The 20941-nt window shown below is 32.9% G+C and overlaps 1 protein-coding gene across 2 annotated transcripts in view; it reads left to right on the top strand.

Moving 5' to 3' along the window:
- LOC105199685 (insulin gene enhancer protein ISL-1) overlaps positions 1-15542 on the top strand; it is a 101449-nt gene extending 85907 nt beyond the window's left edge. Inside the window, exons 5-6 of one of the 2 annotated variants that reach the window (XM_039451696.1) lie at positions 4364-4585; positions 14804-15542. In XM_039451696.1, coding sequence (XP_039307630.1) covers positions 4364-4585; positions 14804-15034 — 453 coding nt within the window. In that variant the 3' untranslated portion in view covers positions 15035-15542. The remainder of the gene's footprint in view (positions 1-4363; positions 4586-14803) is intronic. The other variant, XM_039451697.1, reaches the window with a different exon arrangement.
- The last annotated feature ends 5399 nt before the right edge of the window (positions 15543-20941 follow it).

Here is a 20941-nt window from a genome sequence, read left to right on the forward strand (position 1 = left end):
GGTAATATGGCTAGCGAACAATATCTAACGATGCTGTACTTTTGCTGACAAGAATAATGCTTGTTGACACCTGGGTTAGTCACATATCAGATCTTTATTAGAAAGTGAATAAGATCAAGGAGGCAAAGAAAACAGTCTCTAATAGGACGTTAAAACTTTTAAAAAACGAGGCAGATAATTTAGCGCTCAGAAAATGGAGGGAAAGAGTGAAGAGCCAAGAGTTTGGTGTTATGATCAAGAAGGTAGTTGGGATGTACTGAGGAAGTGGTATGGACGTGAGCATGGGTAGCTTACGTTCCCTGTCACTTAATTGATAACGAGTCACGGGGTGTTTAATAAATATTTATCTAAGAGAGAGAAAGTTTCATATCCCCAGCTTGCAATGCGGGGTATATATTGACATGCTGAGTGAATGTGATGTTTGGACGGGCCCGCGGCGTAAACTTGGCAGATAATAGGAGAAGATCTAAGTTTGAAGACCATCATTAGAATTATTCTAGAAATCGAGGAAAAGTGGGGGGGAGGACCGTTCTTCTACTTTGCTAGCACTGTTATGGTGGCCAAGGAGGCAGCGGAGAGAGCTTGTCAGGCTCGAGCTGATGGGATTGCTCCGCCTGTGAAAGTCCGGAGGAATGGGTAGTCGTTAATGGATTACCTGTAATGTCTGTTTGTGTTGTGATGTATGGGCCGACCCATGTTGATGTGGTGAACTTGTGAATACCCGGAAGTGGCTCGTGAAGTATTATCTGTCAACGTCCCAGAGCTGCTTCCCTAGAGTTGAGCAAGGAAGGGAGGTGATTTTAGTGGGTAGGCAGCAGTATTGCACTCTTTGCAGTGAAATCTCACACTTCCGGGGATTAATCCTGTTAAAATTTATTTTAAAATTTTTACTTCTAGAAAAAAAAACCAATAACAATTTTAATACATGTACTTAACAATTGTCAAAAATCGTTTCATATAACAGAGACATAACGCATGTATATGTTATACATGTATAGCACATTACATTTGTTATATTCGGTGTTTGCTAGGAAGGACCCCACAATTCATTATTTCCGTAATATTCCATAAAGCTGCTGTCTATGCTGTGTATAAGTGAGTATATTGATATGTGATATGTATGTGGGCATTACTCAATTGTTTGAATTTATTTTTATTTTTGTAAGAATTGCATAATCATTAACCATAGCGTTAGCGTTTTTGAAATATTATTAAACTTATTTGTGGAATTTAGTCACTATAGATTGTAAAACTTCTCTAAGAATGCTACATGCTTTTTCAATGTGTCTTTTGATATTGTAGATATCTTTTCTTTCTAAATAATGTTTTCAAGTAATCCCTACTGAAAATAATCACGTGACAAAATCACATAATAAAATCATATAACGAGTTACGTAATTAATGACATAAATCACATAATGAAATGTTTCAAATCAGTACGTGATTTTTGAAATTCATATGATTTTTGAAAATTAAGTAATATTAAGAAAATACACGCTTTTTTGTTAATTAGGTAAATTTACATATGTAAATTTATCTAATTTTTTAAAAATAATGATTTTTTCATAGTGCATGATTTTTCAAACTTTATAATTTTCAAAAATCACATACTGATTTGGAACATTTCATTACGTGATTTTATCATATGATTTTATCATGTTTTTTGTCATGATTTTTTTCAATAGGGATTTCACAGATAAAAAATAGAGACCCGAAGTCTGCACTTTTTACGGATAAATTTATAGAATTGCGTTCAAAAAACATTGCGTTCAGAAAACTTAACAATAAAGTAATTTTAATTTTTTAAACGTTGTGTGGAGTTTCGTTAAAAATACAATTTTTGTAATGCTAAAAGAACATCGTCTAATAGTTCAAAAAACTTATTTTGTAACAAAGAATCTTATACCCATTTTTATAAAGGATTTTGAACCTCCTTGAATAATAAAATTACAAATGAAAGATTGTATTTACCAATATTTTATTTACCAATGTAGATTAACTTTATTTTCAGTTAAACTTACATTTTATCTTTTTCTTGTTCTAAGAAACTACATTAAAATTGATCTATATAGATGCAAATGGGATTAAAAGAAGGATAAAAATGTTTTATAACTATAATCCTCTAAATTGACGCAAAGATATATTCTTTGAAACATTAGAAAAATGTACTAAATAATAGTTTTTATTCGACTCATTTATTGATTCTGGCGACCTTGTTTTCTACAATGGATATTCGATAATTTGTCATTTTTTCATCGTTTAATTTGCGATTCATTACTAAATGTGAATGGTTTAAAATAGGCAAGGTTCTTTAAGTTCGGCTTAAATATTTAATTAATTTGTGTCCTTGATGAAAACGAGCTCTATAAGCATTTTTGATTGTATACAATTTTGTAAACATTGATTTATTGATCAATGATGTTGTTAATTTCTTGAAGTCAATATGGATTTTTAGTCAACCAGTGACAGTTGAATACTGCATTATTATGAAAGATTGTTTTATTATTGAAAATATTATATACACATAAGCATGCGCGCTCGCACAAAATAAAAAAAAATTGACTCTCTAAAATTGACTAATAATTTATTTCAAAACCTATGTGCAATATTTTTGCCATTGTATGAAAATTTTTTTGGAACAATTCTTGATGAAGAATAATATGTACAAATGATATGCTATACATAATATATAAGAAAATTTAAAATTCTACTGTTTTGTACTCCTAATTGATTTTTAATTTCTTTGGTATTGATTGAGATACTATAGATCAAGCTTACGAAATAACATTTTCATCAATTTCATTAGTATTGAAACGATTTAATTTAGTTCTTTTTTAGAGCTATCTTGCTGACATATGCGATCAATTTTAGAATTAGGTCGACGATTTAGATGGTGTCGATTAGGATATCATTTGTATGCATTATGAATAGAGTGGAATTAAACACTAACAGATATTATTATATACATTCGTTATGATTTGTTTACTGAATAATCTAATATTTCGCTAATAATTATACAATATGCTTATTGAAGATAGAATAAAATATATAACATATAACATAATAGATAATACGTGTTATGTTATAATATATACAATATATGAGTGTGTTTTGATTCCTGTATCAACATTTCATCATAAAAGATGACTTACCGATTGTAACTGTATGATTCACTCTGTATGTGTGTTACATGTACATATACATGTACATGTTATGTATATTGAATTTAAATACATTTGCACCAAAATCGTCACGTGCTTTATAATGTAAAGTTCATGAATACGCAGAATAGTCTAGCCATGGTATTTATCCCACGAATCTTGCAATATTGTTCTTATCTTACCAATAAAGCTTTCCATTGGGCCGCCTCAGATTTGAACCGCATATGGTTTTTCCGAATCTGTTTTGAAGGAAAACGACAACCTAGAAAAATTTTTGTCTGAGAGTAAGCGGTTTGCTGTGGGCATGGAAATGAACTTTTGAGATTTTTTGATATATGGACCTTATTTTCCCTATATTTCAAGTCATATCTCATGAATGACTGGATCGTTTTCCAATTGCAAACAAGCATTTGAAAGCTAAAAATTATACAAAAATTATGAAAAAAGAAAAAAATTAAAAAAAATTAAAATTAAATTTTAATTGTTATTAAACTTATTATCATATTTATTTTTTATTTTTTATTTTTCAATTAATTATAATGTTTTACTTTTTTAAATTTAATGTGGGAAAAAGCAAAACATTATAATCGATTAAAAAATAAATAAATATGATAATACAAGTTTAATAACAATTAAAATAAAAATTTAATTTTTTTTAATTTTTTTTATAATTTTTGTATAATTTTCAACTTTCAAATGCTTGTTTGCAATTGAAAATCGATCTAGTCATTCATGAGCTATAACCTAAAATATAGGGAAAATAAGGTCCATATACCAAAAAATCTCAAAAATTCCCACGGCCACAGCGAACCACTTATTCTCAGACGAAAATCTTTCTAAGTTGTTGTTTTTCTCCAAAATAAATTCGGAAAAACCATATGCGGTTGAAATCTGAGGCGGCCCAATGAAAAGCTTTACTCGTTAGAAACTTTCATTAAATAGTTCTTTAAATTAACATTTTGAAAATATTTTAAGATTAGCTTTAAGAATATGCAACATAAAAATGGAAGTTTTCATTAAAAAGTTTTACATCAACATTTAAGAACTAATGGATGAAACAATTTTTTTCTTTTTCAAAATTAAATTCTTATTTGAAATTTTTTTTTAAATGGTTTTCTTTGTAAATATTTGGAGTAAGCGTTTTAAATTAGTCATTCTGTATAAGACGCTGACATCTTGATGAACGATCTAATGGAACCAAGCGCTTTTTATTTCAGGACGGGCGTAAATTGGGCTTCGGCGGCATGCATGGCATACCTATGGTTGCCAGCAGCCCCGTGAGACATGAGAGTCCTATCGGTATGACGCCTCTGGAAGTTCAAGCTTATCAGCCACCGTGGAAAGCACTTTCGGAGTTTGCACTTCATACAGACTTGGAACGATTGGATCCCAACGCACCGTCGTTCCACCATTTGGTATCTCAGGTAAAGGCCATTCTACATATAAAACATAGATCGCAGATCGCAAATGCGGACAATCTATCAGAAACGTTAATGATACTATTAACACTTTGACTCATTATCGGATTATTTGCGATTTGCGAGCCAACTTCTACATTTTGTGTAGAATAGAATGAACCTAATGCCTTTATCAAACTAATCAGTTATCTTCCTATTATTAATTTGACTACCCCTATTTATTTGTACAAATCTTAGATTTTCCCCAATTCACGCGTTTAAGCTGATATATTTATTTTATCAAGACCATTCGAGAGCATCACTGGTTATTTACAAGAGAACCTCGCAAAGTGGGAAATTTAGATTTTAATGAAACTTGGCATAAATGTAAAAAAGGTAAATATACGAATGTAGGAATTTTTAATTGCTGTTTAAAACGGTTTGAAGAGATGAAATCACTCCTCAAAAGTAAAGAGACTTTTGTCTTTTTTCAATATATTTTGCTAAATCACACGAGATATCAAAAAATGTTTTATACCAAAGCTTTATAGCAAAAATATTTCTAAAATATTTCTAAAATCACATAAATAAAAATAAAAGCACTAACAAGGAAACACAGGGAAGTGTCCGCCTCAGATTAAAACGAGTTTTTAATATGTTGTAGTACAGATAAAAATAAGGGACACGTATTTTTTTATACGTGCCCATACGCACTTTAAGGGGGTGAAACACCCCTTTGAAGAAAATCGGTTTTTTTCTTTCGAAGCGTATGCCGTCGGAACTATAAGAGATAGAAAAAAATGTTTTATATAAAAGTTGAATGGCTCGAAGAGTAATTTATAACAGCGGAAAAAAAATTTTTTTTTTTAATTCTTTTTAATACTTTCCCCCACCACTTACCTATTTTCTTTTAAAATTTTTATTTTTTTTATAAGCAAAATAAAGCTTATTTTATTACAAATTCAACGGTATATGATAAAGTTACGATACAACATTCCCATTTTCCAAAAATAATTAGAAACCTCTCTATACGCACGGTACGCACATCTGTCCGCGCGTTTGTGCGCTACGGAAGTGACTCCTCCGATTTCGACGTGCCTTTAATATGTTGTACAGATTAAAATAAGGGACACGTATTTTTTACACGTGTCCTAATACACTTTTAAGGGTGAAACACTCTTTTGAAGAAAATCGGGTTTTTTCTTTCGAAGCGTGTATCGTCGAAACTATAAGAGATAAAGAAAAATGTTGTCAATGAAAGTTGAATGCATGTTTTTCTCGCATAAAATGACAAAAACATTTCGAGGACAGTCTGTGTCTAACATGAAAACGCAGACATTGAGAAAAACATTTACTACAAAATAAAACGACACTACACTAAAGAATAACAACAATTACGGTGTTGTAAGACATTAATTTCTTGTTTAGAAAATAATATGTAATTAATATAAGTTAAACATTTATTTACTGGTCTACATGATTCGACTAGAATATTTGTTCTCTTCAACATTTTATAAATAAGGAGACTTGGATTACAAAAAATTATTACTCACACATTCCATACTTTCACTATCTAACGCCAGCTCATCAACTAACAACAAGGGAACTAACATAAAACTAATTAAAAAGTTAGTTAGAAATTTCATCTTTTATACTGCATTTATACAATTCTATTAGTGTTGAAATATGCATAATCACGCTACTGGTGCATGCACTTAGGATCATTTCTTATCTTGAAATAGAATGTTTACGTCTCGGCAGTATTGACATGTATAGATTCAAGAGTTACGTATGTAAGGAAATGACCCAAAGTGCACGCGTCAGTAGCGTGGTTATGCATATTTCTACACTAATCGAATTTAATAAACACATTATTTGAATTTTATAAATGTAATATAGAAGATGAAATTTCTAACTAACTTTTTAATTAGTTTTATGTTAGTTCTCTTGTTGTTAGTTGATGAGCTGGCGTTAGATAGTGAAGGTATGGAATGTGTGAGTAATAATTTTTTGTAATCCAAGTCTCCTTATTTATAAAATGTTGAAGAGAACAAATATTCTAGTCGAATCATGTAGACCAGTAAATAAATGTTTAACTTATATTAATTACATATTATTTTCTAAACAAGAAATTAATGTCTTACAACACCGTAATTGTTGTTATTCTTTAGTGTAGTGTCGTTTTATTTTGTAGTAAATGTTTTTCTCAATGTCTGCGTTTTCATGTTAGACACAGACTGTCCTCGAAATGTTTTTGTCATTTTATGCGAGAAAAACATGCATTCAACTTTCATTGACAACATTTTTCTTTATCTCTTATAGTTTCGACGATACACGCTTCGAAAGAAAAAACCCGATTTTCTTCAAAAGAGTGTTTCACCCTTAAAAGTGTATTAGGACACGTGTAAAAAATACGTGTCCCTTATTTTAATCTGTACAACATATTAAAGGCACGTCGAAATCGGAGGGAGTCACTTCCGTAGCGCACAAACGCGCGGACAGGTGTGCGTACCGTGCGTATAGAGAGGTTTCTAATTATTTTTGGAAAATGGGAATGTTGTATCGTAACTTTATCATATACCGTTGAATTTGTAATAAAATAAGCTTTATTTTGCTTATAAAAAAAATAAAAATTTTAAAAGAAAATAGGTAAGTGGTGGGGGAAAGTATTAAAAAGAATTAAAAAAAAAAATTTTTTTTCCGCTGTTATAAATTACTCTTCGAGCCATTCAACTTTTATATAAAACATTTTTTTCTATCTCTTATAGTTCTGACGGCATACGCTTCGAAAGAAAAAAACCGATTTTCTTCAAAGGGGTGTTTCACCCCCTTAAAGTGCGTATGGGCACGTATAAAAAAATACGTATCCCTTATTTTTATCTGTACTACAACATATTAAAAACTCGTTTTAATCTGAGGCGGACACTTCCCTGTGTTTCCTTGTAAGACCTAGCTACGACCGATGAAGGCTTCCTTACTATTATTGTGTTGTTACACTATTGGTCCAATAACATATTTGTAAAAATATTTCTTTTTAACTAAGCTATTTATTTTCCACAAAAATTTTTTTTTATTTTGATATATTTCTCACCTGTGTTGAACTATAATGGAAAATGTAAAAACGCTTTTTCCAGTCAGATTTAAAAACACTTGTTCCAAATCGGACCATCCGCTAGTCCAAATCGGACACATCTATTTTTACCGACTTTTAAATGAAATTTTAAAAGGTTTATTGTATTTCTTTTAGTATTGAGTAAAAACCAGCAATTCAACATTAAAAAATTAAAATTTTATTAAAAAGAAAAAAAATAGTGACAGTTTATCATTAGACGTTTCCTGATTATGTTATGATATTGTTATTATATAGTTGAGGTTAAAATCAATAAAATTATTCCGAGGCTGATAAATAATTCATAATATTTTATTAATTTAACATTTAGGACTAAATTTGGTCGGCCAATCTATCAGGGCTACGATCAGGTTACAATTTCGATATAAAAGTCTGATTTGGACACGATTTTTTTTTAATTTTGAAAGAAATTTTACAAACTGCAGAAATGATAATAAAACGCTTGATATTTTTGAATTTTACACTATTTAATTATCTTAAATTACCTTTTAAAATTTTAGTATTATTTAAACAATGGTTTACAAGAACTTTCCTTTTTGAAAAAGTTTTTGCATGATGGTTAAAAATACATATTTGCGTCTAGCTATTCTATGAATGTTATGATAGAGAACTGTTAAACTGCTGTCACATGTTTGGTGTCTTTATATTATAAATTATATGAAAATCTGCTTAACCGTATTAATTTAAAATAAAAAAGATCATATTTGAAACACGGTCCAATTTAGCCCCTACTTGTTACGGTAACGGTAATGTTATTAGATTTTTACAGTAGTGATACCGAATTCAGCTATTATTTTTAACGTTACTTTATTGTGTATATATATATATATATATATATTCAACACATTCGTGTATTTCTTCAATGAGCGGATGAACGTAACTGGTTACATCCATAAATCAAAATTAATCGCTTTGTACTAAACTACATTCCAAAACTTATCAAACAGAAAGTGTTGCAACCTTTTTGTCATTCATTATACATACAGTAGCAACAAATCTTTGGTCGATATTTATAGTCGATTTCTATATTTAAGATCGTCTCAAGTATTGCCTTAAAGACATCATCAACAAATCACAGAACAGTATTAACACCTTAAAACATTATTCAAGACTTGAAGTAAGATTCGATTAAGACGGCTTTTGTTTTCAACCACATAGATTTGTTTGCATATTTCAAGCAATCATGTTTTTGGGAAGTAGCCAATTCCATTCAAATAAAGATATCAGAAAGAGATTGATACGATCGTAGTTTTCCAAAGATGTGGCGGAGCCTAAAAAGTTGACTGAAAAAGATAAAAAATGATGACGCCGTATGTCATTACTGTATATATCTTTATACTATAAAAATTAAATATATAACTTTGTGTTCCAACAAAAACCTTACATAGCGAAACACAGTGTAATGTCAATCTGTCTTAGCTGGAAAACAACTAGGACTCATTGAAACATAAATGAGGTTGAAAGGAAGAAAACATAGTTTCTATCAGTACCAGAAATTTAAAAATGATAAGACATGGACATTGGTATTGCAAAATAACCCTAACTCTAGTCGAAATACATATGCACAGTGCACACGTTAGTAGACATTTTGTTCCAATTGAGTTGGACCACGCATAACGTTATTTCTTGTGTACATATGAGGACAAAATGTTCGTGTATTTATCAAATCATGAACTCACCAAAAATCCAATTCCAATTATTTTGGTACGAGTGGTCATCCTTAAATTACCCCCCCCCCTTCCTCCCCGATTAAATGCATTTAATCGGGGCCCAACACTTCTTTCATCGTTGAAAACAGTGTTGCATGTTCTCTGAAATCATGAGGCCTCGTTATTTTATGTTTGGTGCTCTCCACATCCTCAAAATGTTCACCCTGCATAATCGTTTTTACTTTTGAGAACAAAAAATGTCACAGCTAATTTAGGCGAATATGGAAGTAGGTCCATAGTAATCATATCGTTTTTGGCGAAAAACTTACGCACAATGAGTGAGTGCTGAGTGCCAGGGTAATTTTTGGACACAGCGTATGTTTAACTTTTTTAAAATATGTTTGAAAATTATCTTTACTAATTTCTATAATAACTCAGCAGTGATTCTTCTAATAGTAATGCGATCGTTTGACATCATAAAATTGTGAATCAAACGTTTTCACCAACACGTGACGCTGAAGAGTGACCCTCTTGTATGTAATCATTGATGCTTTATCGCTCTTCTTTAAACCGGTCTACTCACATTTATACATAGTTCTATACTTCATATGACAAACTCACCATAACAGTTTCTAAGAATTCAAAAATTTTCCGCTTGTTTTTATCGAGTTTCATGAGAAATTTGATGTTGATTCTTTGCTTGGTTAAAATGAGAATTCGATCCCTAAATCTCTTACTAAACTGAGTATAGAGTTTATTTCAAAATATTTAATTTTATTTATTATTTTAATTAGATCTATCTCTGTTAGTTTGCGAGATAAAAAGGGGTGATCAACTTATATAACAAGGACACCCTATATGTATCTAACTTTTCTCAAGTTCAGTTTTTGAAAAAAAGTAAACGTCATGGATTGTTTCCGTCTCATTTAAAAAATATTTGTAAATTATCTCAATTTAGACAATACAAATCGGATAAGAAATTTGAGAATTTACTTAGGAATTTTTGATGGAGACTTCAAAAAATCGAGATTTATGATTTTTACAGACACATCGATAACATAAAAAAAGAGTTGTTTACCTACTCCTTTAACCTATTCAACTCTCTTCCTGAATGCATCCTGAAGGACATAATTGAACACCATTCTACATCATTTTTTAAATTCTATAAAAAACAACACACAGAACACAAAAACAAGTTCAATTGGATGTTACGTTTATGTCATTCGGAGAGAGTTAACAAGATCAAACCAATTGTAACGGTACGACTTTTCTCGCGGTCGCGGATTAGCTCGCCGGTGCCAGGGTCGAGAAAAGAAGGAACTCCGATTTGAAAAGAAATTAACAAAATATTTATTTTAAATCAATATCTCCTCACATTCCGTGATACAAAAAATAAAAATTTATTAGTAAGAGAGGAAGTTAACACCTTCGGAACTCGTGTTCCCCGGAACGTTTGTTCACACGCGGAAAGAACTTAAAACTAATTATAACGTACACGCATAGAGAACACGTAGAAAACTTAAACTAAATTATAGCGCTCGCGGTGTCGATTGAAATTTTAAGTCTAAATACGAAACGCGGATCTTACAAACTAACGCTCGGAAAATATTACAAGAAACGCGAACTTAATGCTAACGCAACTTATTAACTAACGTTCGCCTGAGGAAGGGGTCAAGATACGCTCGCTTTGCTAGGAGGGCGCTTGTTCGGACGAAACGTTCGGGACGGAGGATATCCAAGGAAAATTCGGCGAGGAAGTTGTAACTCCGGGTAAACGCGTCGTCGCCGACCGAGTGAAATTATTCTAAATTTGCTCTGAAAATAAAACGAAAATTAAGAATCGAAATTACAGGACAGGTAACAGGTAAAGAAACGGGTAACCGAGTACGCCCGGTATCAGGGGGCCGTAAACGGCCTGTGTCAGGAAACCGAGAACGCCCGGCACAGGAGTGCGGATACCCGAGAACGCCCGGTGTCAGGAAGGCCGTGAATGGCCTGTGTCAGGAAGCTGAGAACGCCCGGCACAGGAGTGCGGATAACCGAGAACACCCGGTGTCAGGGGCTTTCAGGAAACCGAGTACACCCGGTATAAGGAAGCCGAGAACACCCAGCCAAGGAGCTCCAAGTACTCCCGGAGTGTCGGTACCGGTGATTTGGAACCGACTGGTTGCTCCTTCTTGGTGTGACTCCGTATTTATACCCTCCGGCCGTCCACGCAGTCGGAACCACGTGTTTTCCCCACATTTCAGCGTGTACCTACGCGCACGTGCCCGCGCGATGCTACGCGTGACGTCACGCGACCGGGCGCAAGAGCGAGCGAGATGGAGAACGGAACCGGCGTCACGTGGCCGCGCGTGCGAGTGAGCGAGACGGAGAGTACTGACGTCACGTGATCAGGCGTGCGAGTGAAAGAGACGGAACGATATGTTATAATCTGGCGTGCGAGTGAGAAAGAGATATAATTTACCTGCGTAACGATGCTATCATTACACAATAACTTATCATATCGGGTTTCAGAAAAATAACAAACTGGATGCATTTAGAGATGCTCACAAGGGACTCAATTTTAATATTGTTGATAATACAATGAAGATCACATTGGAACTTTCCAAATTTATCGATTTGGAAACCAATCCAGTGACCTCCACTAACAATAAATGGTTCGTCAATATTTCGAAAGTTCCCCCGAGTGTTTCGAACCTGTTGGCGGCAATTTTTGCTTTCCTCCCAACAAAAAAACAAGCATAACTGAGTTCATAAAAGACATTGAGAGCAATAGATGTATTCAGAAAGAAAGAAAAGAAATCCTCAGTCATTCCGTTGCTACATAATTTTTTACACAACAATTCCAGTTTAGATGAGATAGAAAAGGAACTACTACGCATGAAAAGAGCCATATCAGAATTTTGTAAATTGAATCCGAGTGTTATATTTACATGTGCAGACAAAGGTAATATCACGGTAGCAATGGACAGACATTACTACAACAATATGGAACAACTTCTCCATGACAAAGAAACATATTTGATAATCAAAAATAATCCCATAAAAAAAGTAGAAAAAGATCTAAATACTACATTAAAAAGGTGGTATGACAAAGAATTTATTTCTAAACAATCCTATTTCTTTCTCCACTCAAGTGATTCCACAATTCCAAAAGCTTATGGCCTTCCTAAGGTACACAAAGAGAATTTTCCCTTCAGAATTATCGTCTCCTCGGTAAACACGGCTCTTTATCCGATTGCAAAATTCTTGCATAAGATCATCAACATTAGTTTACCCATTGATTCGAGACAAGTTTATAACAGTTTTGATATCGCGAGGTCTCTATCGGGAATGAAAATTAGTGAAGAATATTGTTTAATATCTTTAGATGCGAAATCCCTGTTTACAAATATTCCTTTCGATTTGGCAATAGACGGTATTCGCAGGAGATGGTCGTTAATAGAGAATAATACAAAGATTCCATTATGAATTTGTATTTGCCTTAAAATTCATACTGTCTTCTATGTTTTTCACTTTTAATAGAGTTTTTTACAAACAGACTTTTGGCACACCAATGGGATCACCCCTATCACCTATTATAGCGAATATCGTGTTGCTGGATTTAGAGGAAAAAGCATTAAAGTCAATAAATTTAGAAATACCGTTCTACTATCGTTACGTCGACGACATTGTTATGACAGCACCTACGAACTCACTTAATTTTATTCTTAAGACGTTCAACAGTTTTCATAACAGATTGCAATTCACCATTGAGTTAGAACAGGACCATAGCCTAAGTTATTTGGACCTTTCATTAAAAATACTTCACAATACAATCATTATTGATTGGTTCCATAAAAAAACTTTTTCTGATCGCTATTTATCGTTTTTTTCTTACCACCCTATATGCCACAAAATTGGAACAATTTATAGTATGGTGAATAGAGCGCTAATGCTTTCTCACCCCACTTTCCAACAAAAAAACTTGGAATTAATTATTGGATTACTTCTAAAAAACGGATACCCTCTGGAATTCGTTTTCAAATATATTGAAACAAGAATAAAAAATTTATTCAATACAAAACTGGCATCCACCATCATCAAAGACACAAATGATCAAGACCAAACAAAAAAAGATGAGAACACAAAAAAATTCATTGTCGTCCCTTACATTTGAAATATTTCTGAAAGAACAACATTTTTGTTAGACAAAAATACATTTACAGTTGGCTACAGATGCATAAACAAAATTAACAATTTCATAAAAGTACATAAAGACAAAATGGAGGGGGACTGCAGTAGCAATGTCGTTTATAAGATTTTTTGTAATAACTGCGATGCCACATATGTGGGGCAGACGAAGAGGCAACTGAGGACTAGAACAAAAGAGCATATTAATAATATAAAACTTGATCCTTCAAAACACTCAGTTATAACAAACCATAGAATATTTTTTGACCATTCCTTCAATTGGAAGGAAATAAAAATTCTTGACACCGAAGAAAATTATCAAAAGAGATTAATTTCCGAAATGATACATATAAAACAACAAACAAACGGACTAAACTCACAGAATGACACAGATCTCCTTCATGATTCCTATTTTTGTTTACTCGACTCGTTTAATACGAAGATACGTTACTGACTCCTGCTTTAACGGTTCTGCCTCACTTGTGCTCCGTCTGTCTCAACAACAAAACCGTCGACGATGGCGAACGTTTATACAATTACCATCTAAATACTTTTCCAAAGAACAAACGTGGCGAATACTACGCTTGAAAAATAACTTGCATATGGAGCCGCGAGTGAGTTTTCACCATGTCGAGAGTTATCATCATGCAAGGGGAGGAAAAAAGTTAGTGCTGCTTGGAGGACTCAACACACATACATACACACACACACACACATACACACACACGCGCGCGCGCGCGCACGCACACGCGCACGCACACACACACACACACACACACACGCGCGCGCGCGCACGCATATATATATATACACACAACACACAACATCGGATGCACGATTGCCCGTTCGCCATCTAAAGAATCACAAACGGTATGCGACACACGATATGTTATAAAAAAAAGAGAATTTAGGGAAAACTGTCATCTTCAGATAGTTAAAACAAAATGAACTTTTCATTACTACATATTTGTACTTTATAGGCTAATGAAGGCTAAGTAAAGCCAAAACGTCGACCCTAATTAATTGTATTACCTAATTAATTGTATTATTGTAACTCAAATTTTAAAATTGCTTTTTTAATTGTGCTCGTTAATTTGACCGTTCTAATATTATATTCTGTGTTTAACTTTTTTTACTTTTACCTTCCTCCAAAATACATTTTTGTCCTAAATATTTTTTTATGTAGTAATCCATACTATCCATTCCAGAAAGAATGGTTTATATTTGTAGAAAAATGTTAAAAATTGTCTTTATTCGAAAAGTTGAAAGCTCTTGTTGAAATAATTGCAGATGCATGGCTATGACTTACATGGAGGACCACCGACGCAATTGGCACCCCCGCCAGGAATGCTCGGCGGACCGATGAGTGACGGTGGAGGCGGACCGTTACCACCTCCGGGGCCTCATCATCCGGGTGGTGGTGGACCAGACATGAGCCAACATCCTGACAGCACCGACAGTTACGTGACTTATGTCGAGAGTGACAGTGACTCATTTCATCACGATACAGGAAGTCCATAGTGTCGTGCGAGACATGAACGTAAAACAATCACGCCCTCATCGTCCTTCGCTTTCATAGCGATTTTTGTCATAGTGCTCGCTATCACGGCAAAATGTTTACAACGGCGGATATGAAATGGAACCAAGAAACACCATGAGATACAGATACAAGAAGAACAACTCAAATATCAAAGGACTATTGTGTCTGATCGATCTTTTGACGATAATCAAACAGACTCGTTCAGCACTACTACCAAGTGATTTGGAAACGACAATGATAAAAATAACACAAACGGTCGGCGGGCAAAAAGAGAGGGTGGGGGCAATGTCGCTGTCTTGGACGTACATAAATAATGTATTTTCGCTTCAGTTTTAAACGTTTTCTTTGAAATGTCACAGAGGGACGTTTGCAAGGAAAAATCGTCTAATTATTAAGCGCACAGCAGCTTCAAGAATCTTAAATAAATTTAAAGAATCTTGAACGTTCTGTATATTGTCAGCTTATTGATATAAAACGATTCTGGCCAGATCAAGCGTTATTTTATTTCAATTCCTGTCATTTTGACTTTTAATAAACATGATGTTTTTGCCTGACTATTGTTTTGTATTGTATTATCTCTTACGAGAAGTTTTTCTTATATCTCACATTTTACATCTTTAATATTTTTAATTTATAAAGATTTCTGAAAAAATACTTTAAATTTTTTCAGATTTTATAAAATTTCTTCAGAAACGATAGAATTAGAAATTTTAGAACACACACACAAACACACACACCCACGCACGCACGCGCCCATGCACACGCATGCACACGCACGCGCACATGCACACGCATGCACGCACGCATGCACGCACGCACGGGCGCACACATACACGCACAAGCGCACGCGCACGCGCGCGCGCACGCACACACACACAGTGGCGTGCAAAAGTTTCCGGTCAGTGACATTTTGTACTCTAATTTATTAAAAAATAGCCTAATAAAATTTTTATAATTATCAGGTATAAGTATAAGATATAAGTAACGAAATAATATAGTAAAATAATGATAATTATGAAAATTTTATTAGGCTATTTTTTAATAAATTAAAGTACAAAGTGTCACTGGCCGGAAAATTTTGTACTGTACCATTACAGCATAGAGAGATTGCAGGATGATTTCATGGAAACATTGTAATATTGCATATTAATTGCAAAACATTGCTGCAACATTGCTGGAAGATTGCAGCAACATTAAGATGTACGTTTTTTGAAATATTGCATTGAAACATCCCAGCAACAGTTATGTATTTTTCCAAAATATTCACATAAATATTATTACACCACATAATTTCAATGAACAAAACAATACTTTTGTAATATTTTAAAGAACATTTTTTGTAAAAAAAATCTCGGGAATTTTTTTTCGGAAATTTACAAGCGGTCACTCATCTAAGTTGCGACTCCGGTGAACATTGTTTGATCGCTGCAAACTAATCCCTCATGATGACCTGTAAACACTTTATGCTGATATATGTATATAACTGGTAGATCAGGTCAATATACATTATCGGAAAAATGAAATTATGTATAATTAAACCACAGTATTTATATAAACAAATATAAAATTACAATTTTTTTATTAATTTCGCAAATGCAGAATAGCATCTAGAATGACTCTTCTGTTATTTGTTTAAATAAGAATGCAATTAGGAAATATATATTAATATAATACAATAATTAAATTAAATATGAAAAAATTTTTATGAAAAAACCAATTAAAAAATATTGTTTGTTCATTGGGATGTTCATCGAGATTTCTTCATACATAAACCTATTTCGTCTATTGATATGAATATTTATGTTTCTCAACAATACTGTGATGCCCACAGCACCACGGAACCGCATACTTTTTTCTAGACGTTTTAGAGTTAACATTTGAAGGGTGTCTGCAGACGTCTAAAATGCAAAGTGTCAATTTGCAGTCAACTCCGAAAGCCTGACTTGGATGAGTCGACTTATAGTCAATATATGGAAGGTCGTACTGTTAGGGAATGTAGAGATTCAGGGGAAAATTTAGTAATGTTGCCCGACCTTAGTTTGCTAAATACGGATAAATAATTATGTATGAGTTAAATTAATATATTATTATACGCGAATATTCTATTTCAGCTCTTTATTGCTATTACTTTATTAAAAAATTATGATATTGCAATGTTTCTGAAATATTACTGGCATATGCCATGAGTTGCAGGCATATTGTTAATTTATGTTTCTGCATTGTCTCCGTAATATTGCATTGCAATTTGCAACATTGTTGCAAAGTTGCTGCAATTTTCTGTGCTGTATGGGTATATATACAGGGTGATTCAAAATAACATATTGGTCCTGAAGTTGGCATATTCGTAATCGAATTCTGAGATAATTTTTTCTTTTGCAAAAATTTGTCCGGAGCTTAGTTTTCAAGTTACAAGAACAATTAGTTAGCGTCGGATACAAGTGGTAGATAGGGGCGGCGCAACTCACTGTTACACGCGGCTGTTTCCGTGAGGTGCCTCCTGCGCTCAAATGACTGACAAAAGTACACGGAGAGCACATTCCTATTTAAACTTTTTTTTTTCTCTGTCACTTTAAATATGCTACATTTAACTTGTCAAATTTTGATCTCTGTCATTCGGCCGTCAAATATCGGGATGACCGTAAAATCTTCAAGTAAGTTTACATTATTATAATGAATGTACGCCCGCAAATAATAAAATTTAATGCAAATGAGTTTATTTAAATATTATTTGCAAGTTGAAAGTAGCACTTTTAAAACGCACAAGAAGGGAAGGAAGGAGAGCGAGAGAGAAAGAAAGAGAGACAGAATGAGAGAGAGACGGGAAGGGCTTTTGAATAAGTTTAAGCACATTTACTCCCGCACACGGCGATCAGCTTTTTCTTTCCACGATGCGACAGTTTAATTTAAATTTGGTTTTTATCTAGATCTATCCCTCGAAGTTGTTTCACATTTTATCACATTTACACTAGTTACTCTGCATTTGATTAATAAACGCGGAACTACGCGACGAACCGATTGATCGACTTTATTAATTACTATTAATCACTACTTTGATCTATTACAATCACTTAATCACTACTCATTTACTACAATAATTCAATGCGTTAAAATTACTCGAAGAAACACGTGTTTACGTTACGATCACACAACACGTGTTCACTCGACGATATCAAGCAGTCGACTGGATGTTATTGGTTATGTCGTTATAAGAGTGTCAAACTATTGGTTAAAGCCATAAGTCAAAACGCGGCAATTTAAAATGAAAATACTGTTTAATACTATTTACATCAATACAATTTATTAGAAAAATGTTGCAAATGCACGTTTATCATTATTTGTTAAAAATTGTATGATCCATAAGTGACTTTATCAAGATAATTATTTTGAACATTTATTATGAAGAAAACTTCAAAGATATAATTCTTGAAATTTTCTTGCACAATGGATAATCTACCATTTTCAAGGCAACCAAATATTTTATTTTGAGTACATATATTTTCACAGTTTTCGCAAATAATAAAAAATAAAAAGTAAACAAAAATATTTAAAAGAAATTGATTTTGATAAAATCATTTTTTGAATATTTTGAATAAATAATAATTATCTTGATAAAGACACTTAAGGATTATACAATTTTTAACAAATAATGAAAAACATACATTTGCAACATTTTTCTAATAAATTGTATTGATGTAAATAGTATTAATCAATATTTTTATTTTGAATTGCTGCGTTTTGACTTATGGCTTTAACTAATTGTTCGATACTCTTATAACGACATAATCAATAACATCCAGTCGACTGCTTGATATCGTCGAGTGAACAAGTGTTGTGTGATTGTAACGTAAACACGTGTTTCTTCGAGTAATTTTAACGCATTGAATGATTGTAGTAAATAAGTAGTGATTAATAGTAATTAATAAGTCGATCAATCGGTTCGTCGCGTAGTTCCGCGTTTATCGATCAAGTGCAGAGTAAATAGTGTAAATGTGGTGAAATATGAACAACTTCGAGGAATAGATCTGGATAAAAAACAAATTTAAATTGAACTGTCGCATCGTGGAAACAATAAGCTGATCGCTGTGTGCGTGAGTAAACGCCCATACAGCACAGAAAATTCCAGCAACATTGCAGCAACGTTGTAATGTTGCAGATTGCAATGCAATATTACGGAGACATTGCAGAAATATAAATTAACAATATGCAACATCGCATGGCATATGCTAGTAATATTCTGGAAACATTGCAATATCATAATTTTTTAATAAAATAGTAGCAATAAAAAGCCAAAGCAGAATAATTGCGTATAATAATATATTAATTTAACTCATCCATAATTATTCATCCTTTAGTAAACTAAGATCGGGCGACGTTACTAAATTTTCCGCTGAATCTCTACATTCTCTAAGAATACAACCGCCTATATATCGATTGTAAGTCGACTCATCCAAGTCATGCTTTCAAAGTTGACTTCAAATTGACTTTGCATAGACGTCTGCAGACATCCTTCAAATGTTGACTCTAATTGTGAGACGTCTAGAAAAAGGCATGTGGTCCCGTGGTGCTGTGTGCATCATAGTATTGTTAAGAAATATATATATTTATATCAATAGATGAAATAGGCCCATATATGAAGAAACCTCGATCTACAGCCTAATAAACAAACAATATTTTTTAATTGTTTTTTAATAAAAATTTTTTTATATTTAATTTAATTATTGTATTACATTGATATATATTTTCTAATTGCATCTTATTTAAACAAATAACAGAAAAGTTATTTCAGATGCTATTCTGCATTTGCGAAATTAGTAAAAACAAACTATAATTTTATATTTGTTTATATAAATACTGTGGTTTAATTATACATATTTCATTTTTTTGTATATTGACCTGATCTACCAGTTATATACACATATCAGCGTAAAATGTTCACAGGTCATTATGAGGAATCAGTTTGCAACGATCACGGAGGTCAAACAACGTTCAGCGGAATTGCGACTTGGATGGATGACCGCTTGGAAATTTCCGAAAAAATATTCCCAAGATTTTTTTTGCAAAAAATGTTTTTTAAAATGTTACACAAATATTGTTTTATTTATTGGAATTATGTGATGTAATAATATTTATATGAATATTTTGGAAAAATGAGATGTTTCAATGCAATATTTCAAACAACGGACATCTCACTGTTGCTGCAATCTTCCAGCAATGTTGCAGCAATGTTTCGCAATCAAAATGCAATATTACAATGTTTCAATGAAATCATTCTGCAATGTTCCTGCAATCTCTCTATGCTGTATGGGCGTGCTTAAACTTGTTTGAAGGCCTCTCTCCGTCTCTCTCTCTCTCTCTCTCTTTCTCTTTCTCTCTCTCTTTCTCTCTCTCTCTCTCTCCTTCCTTCCCTTCTTGTGCATTTTAAAAGTGCTACTTTTAATTTGCAAATAATATTTTAGTAAACTCATTTGCATTAAATTTTATTATTCGCGGGCTTACATTTATTATAATAATGTAAACTTACTTGAAGATTTTAGGGTCATCCCGATATTTGACGGCCGAATGACAGAGATCAAAATTTGACAAGTTAAATGTAGCATATTTAAAGTGACAGAGAAAAAAAAAGTTTAAATAGGAATGTGCTCTCCGTGTACTTTTGTCAGTCATTTGAGCGCAGGAGGCACCTCACGGAAACAGCCGCGTGTAACAGTGAGTCGCTCCGCCCCTGTCTACCACTTGTATCCGACTCGTCATATGCTAACTAATTGTTCTTGTAACTTGAAAACTAAGTTCCGGACAAATTTTTGTAAAAAAAAAATCGGCTCAGAATTTGATTACAAATATGCCAGCTTCGGGACCAATATGTTATTTTGAATCACTCTATATATATA

This window comes from Solenopsis invicta, chromosome 7 (assembly GCF_016802725.1).
Source record: "Solenopsis invicta isolate M01_SB chromosome 7, UNIL_Sinv_3.0, whole genome shotgun sequence".
NCBI classification, from domain to species: Eukaryota; Metazoa; Arthropoda; class Insecta; order Hymenoptera; family Formicidae; genus Solenopsis; species Solenopsis invicta.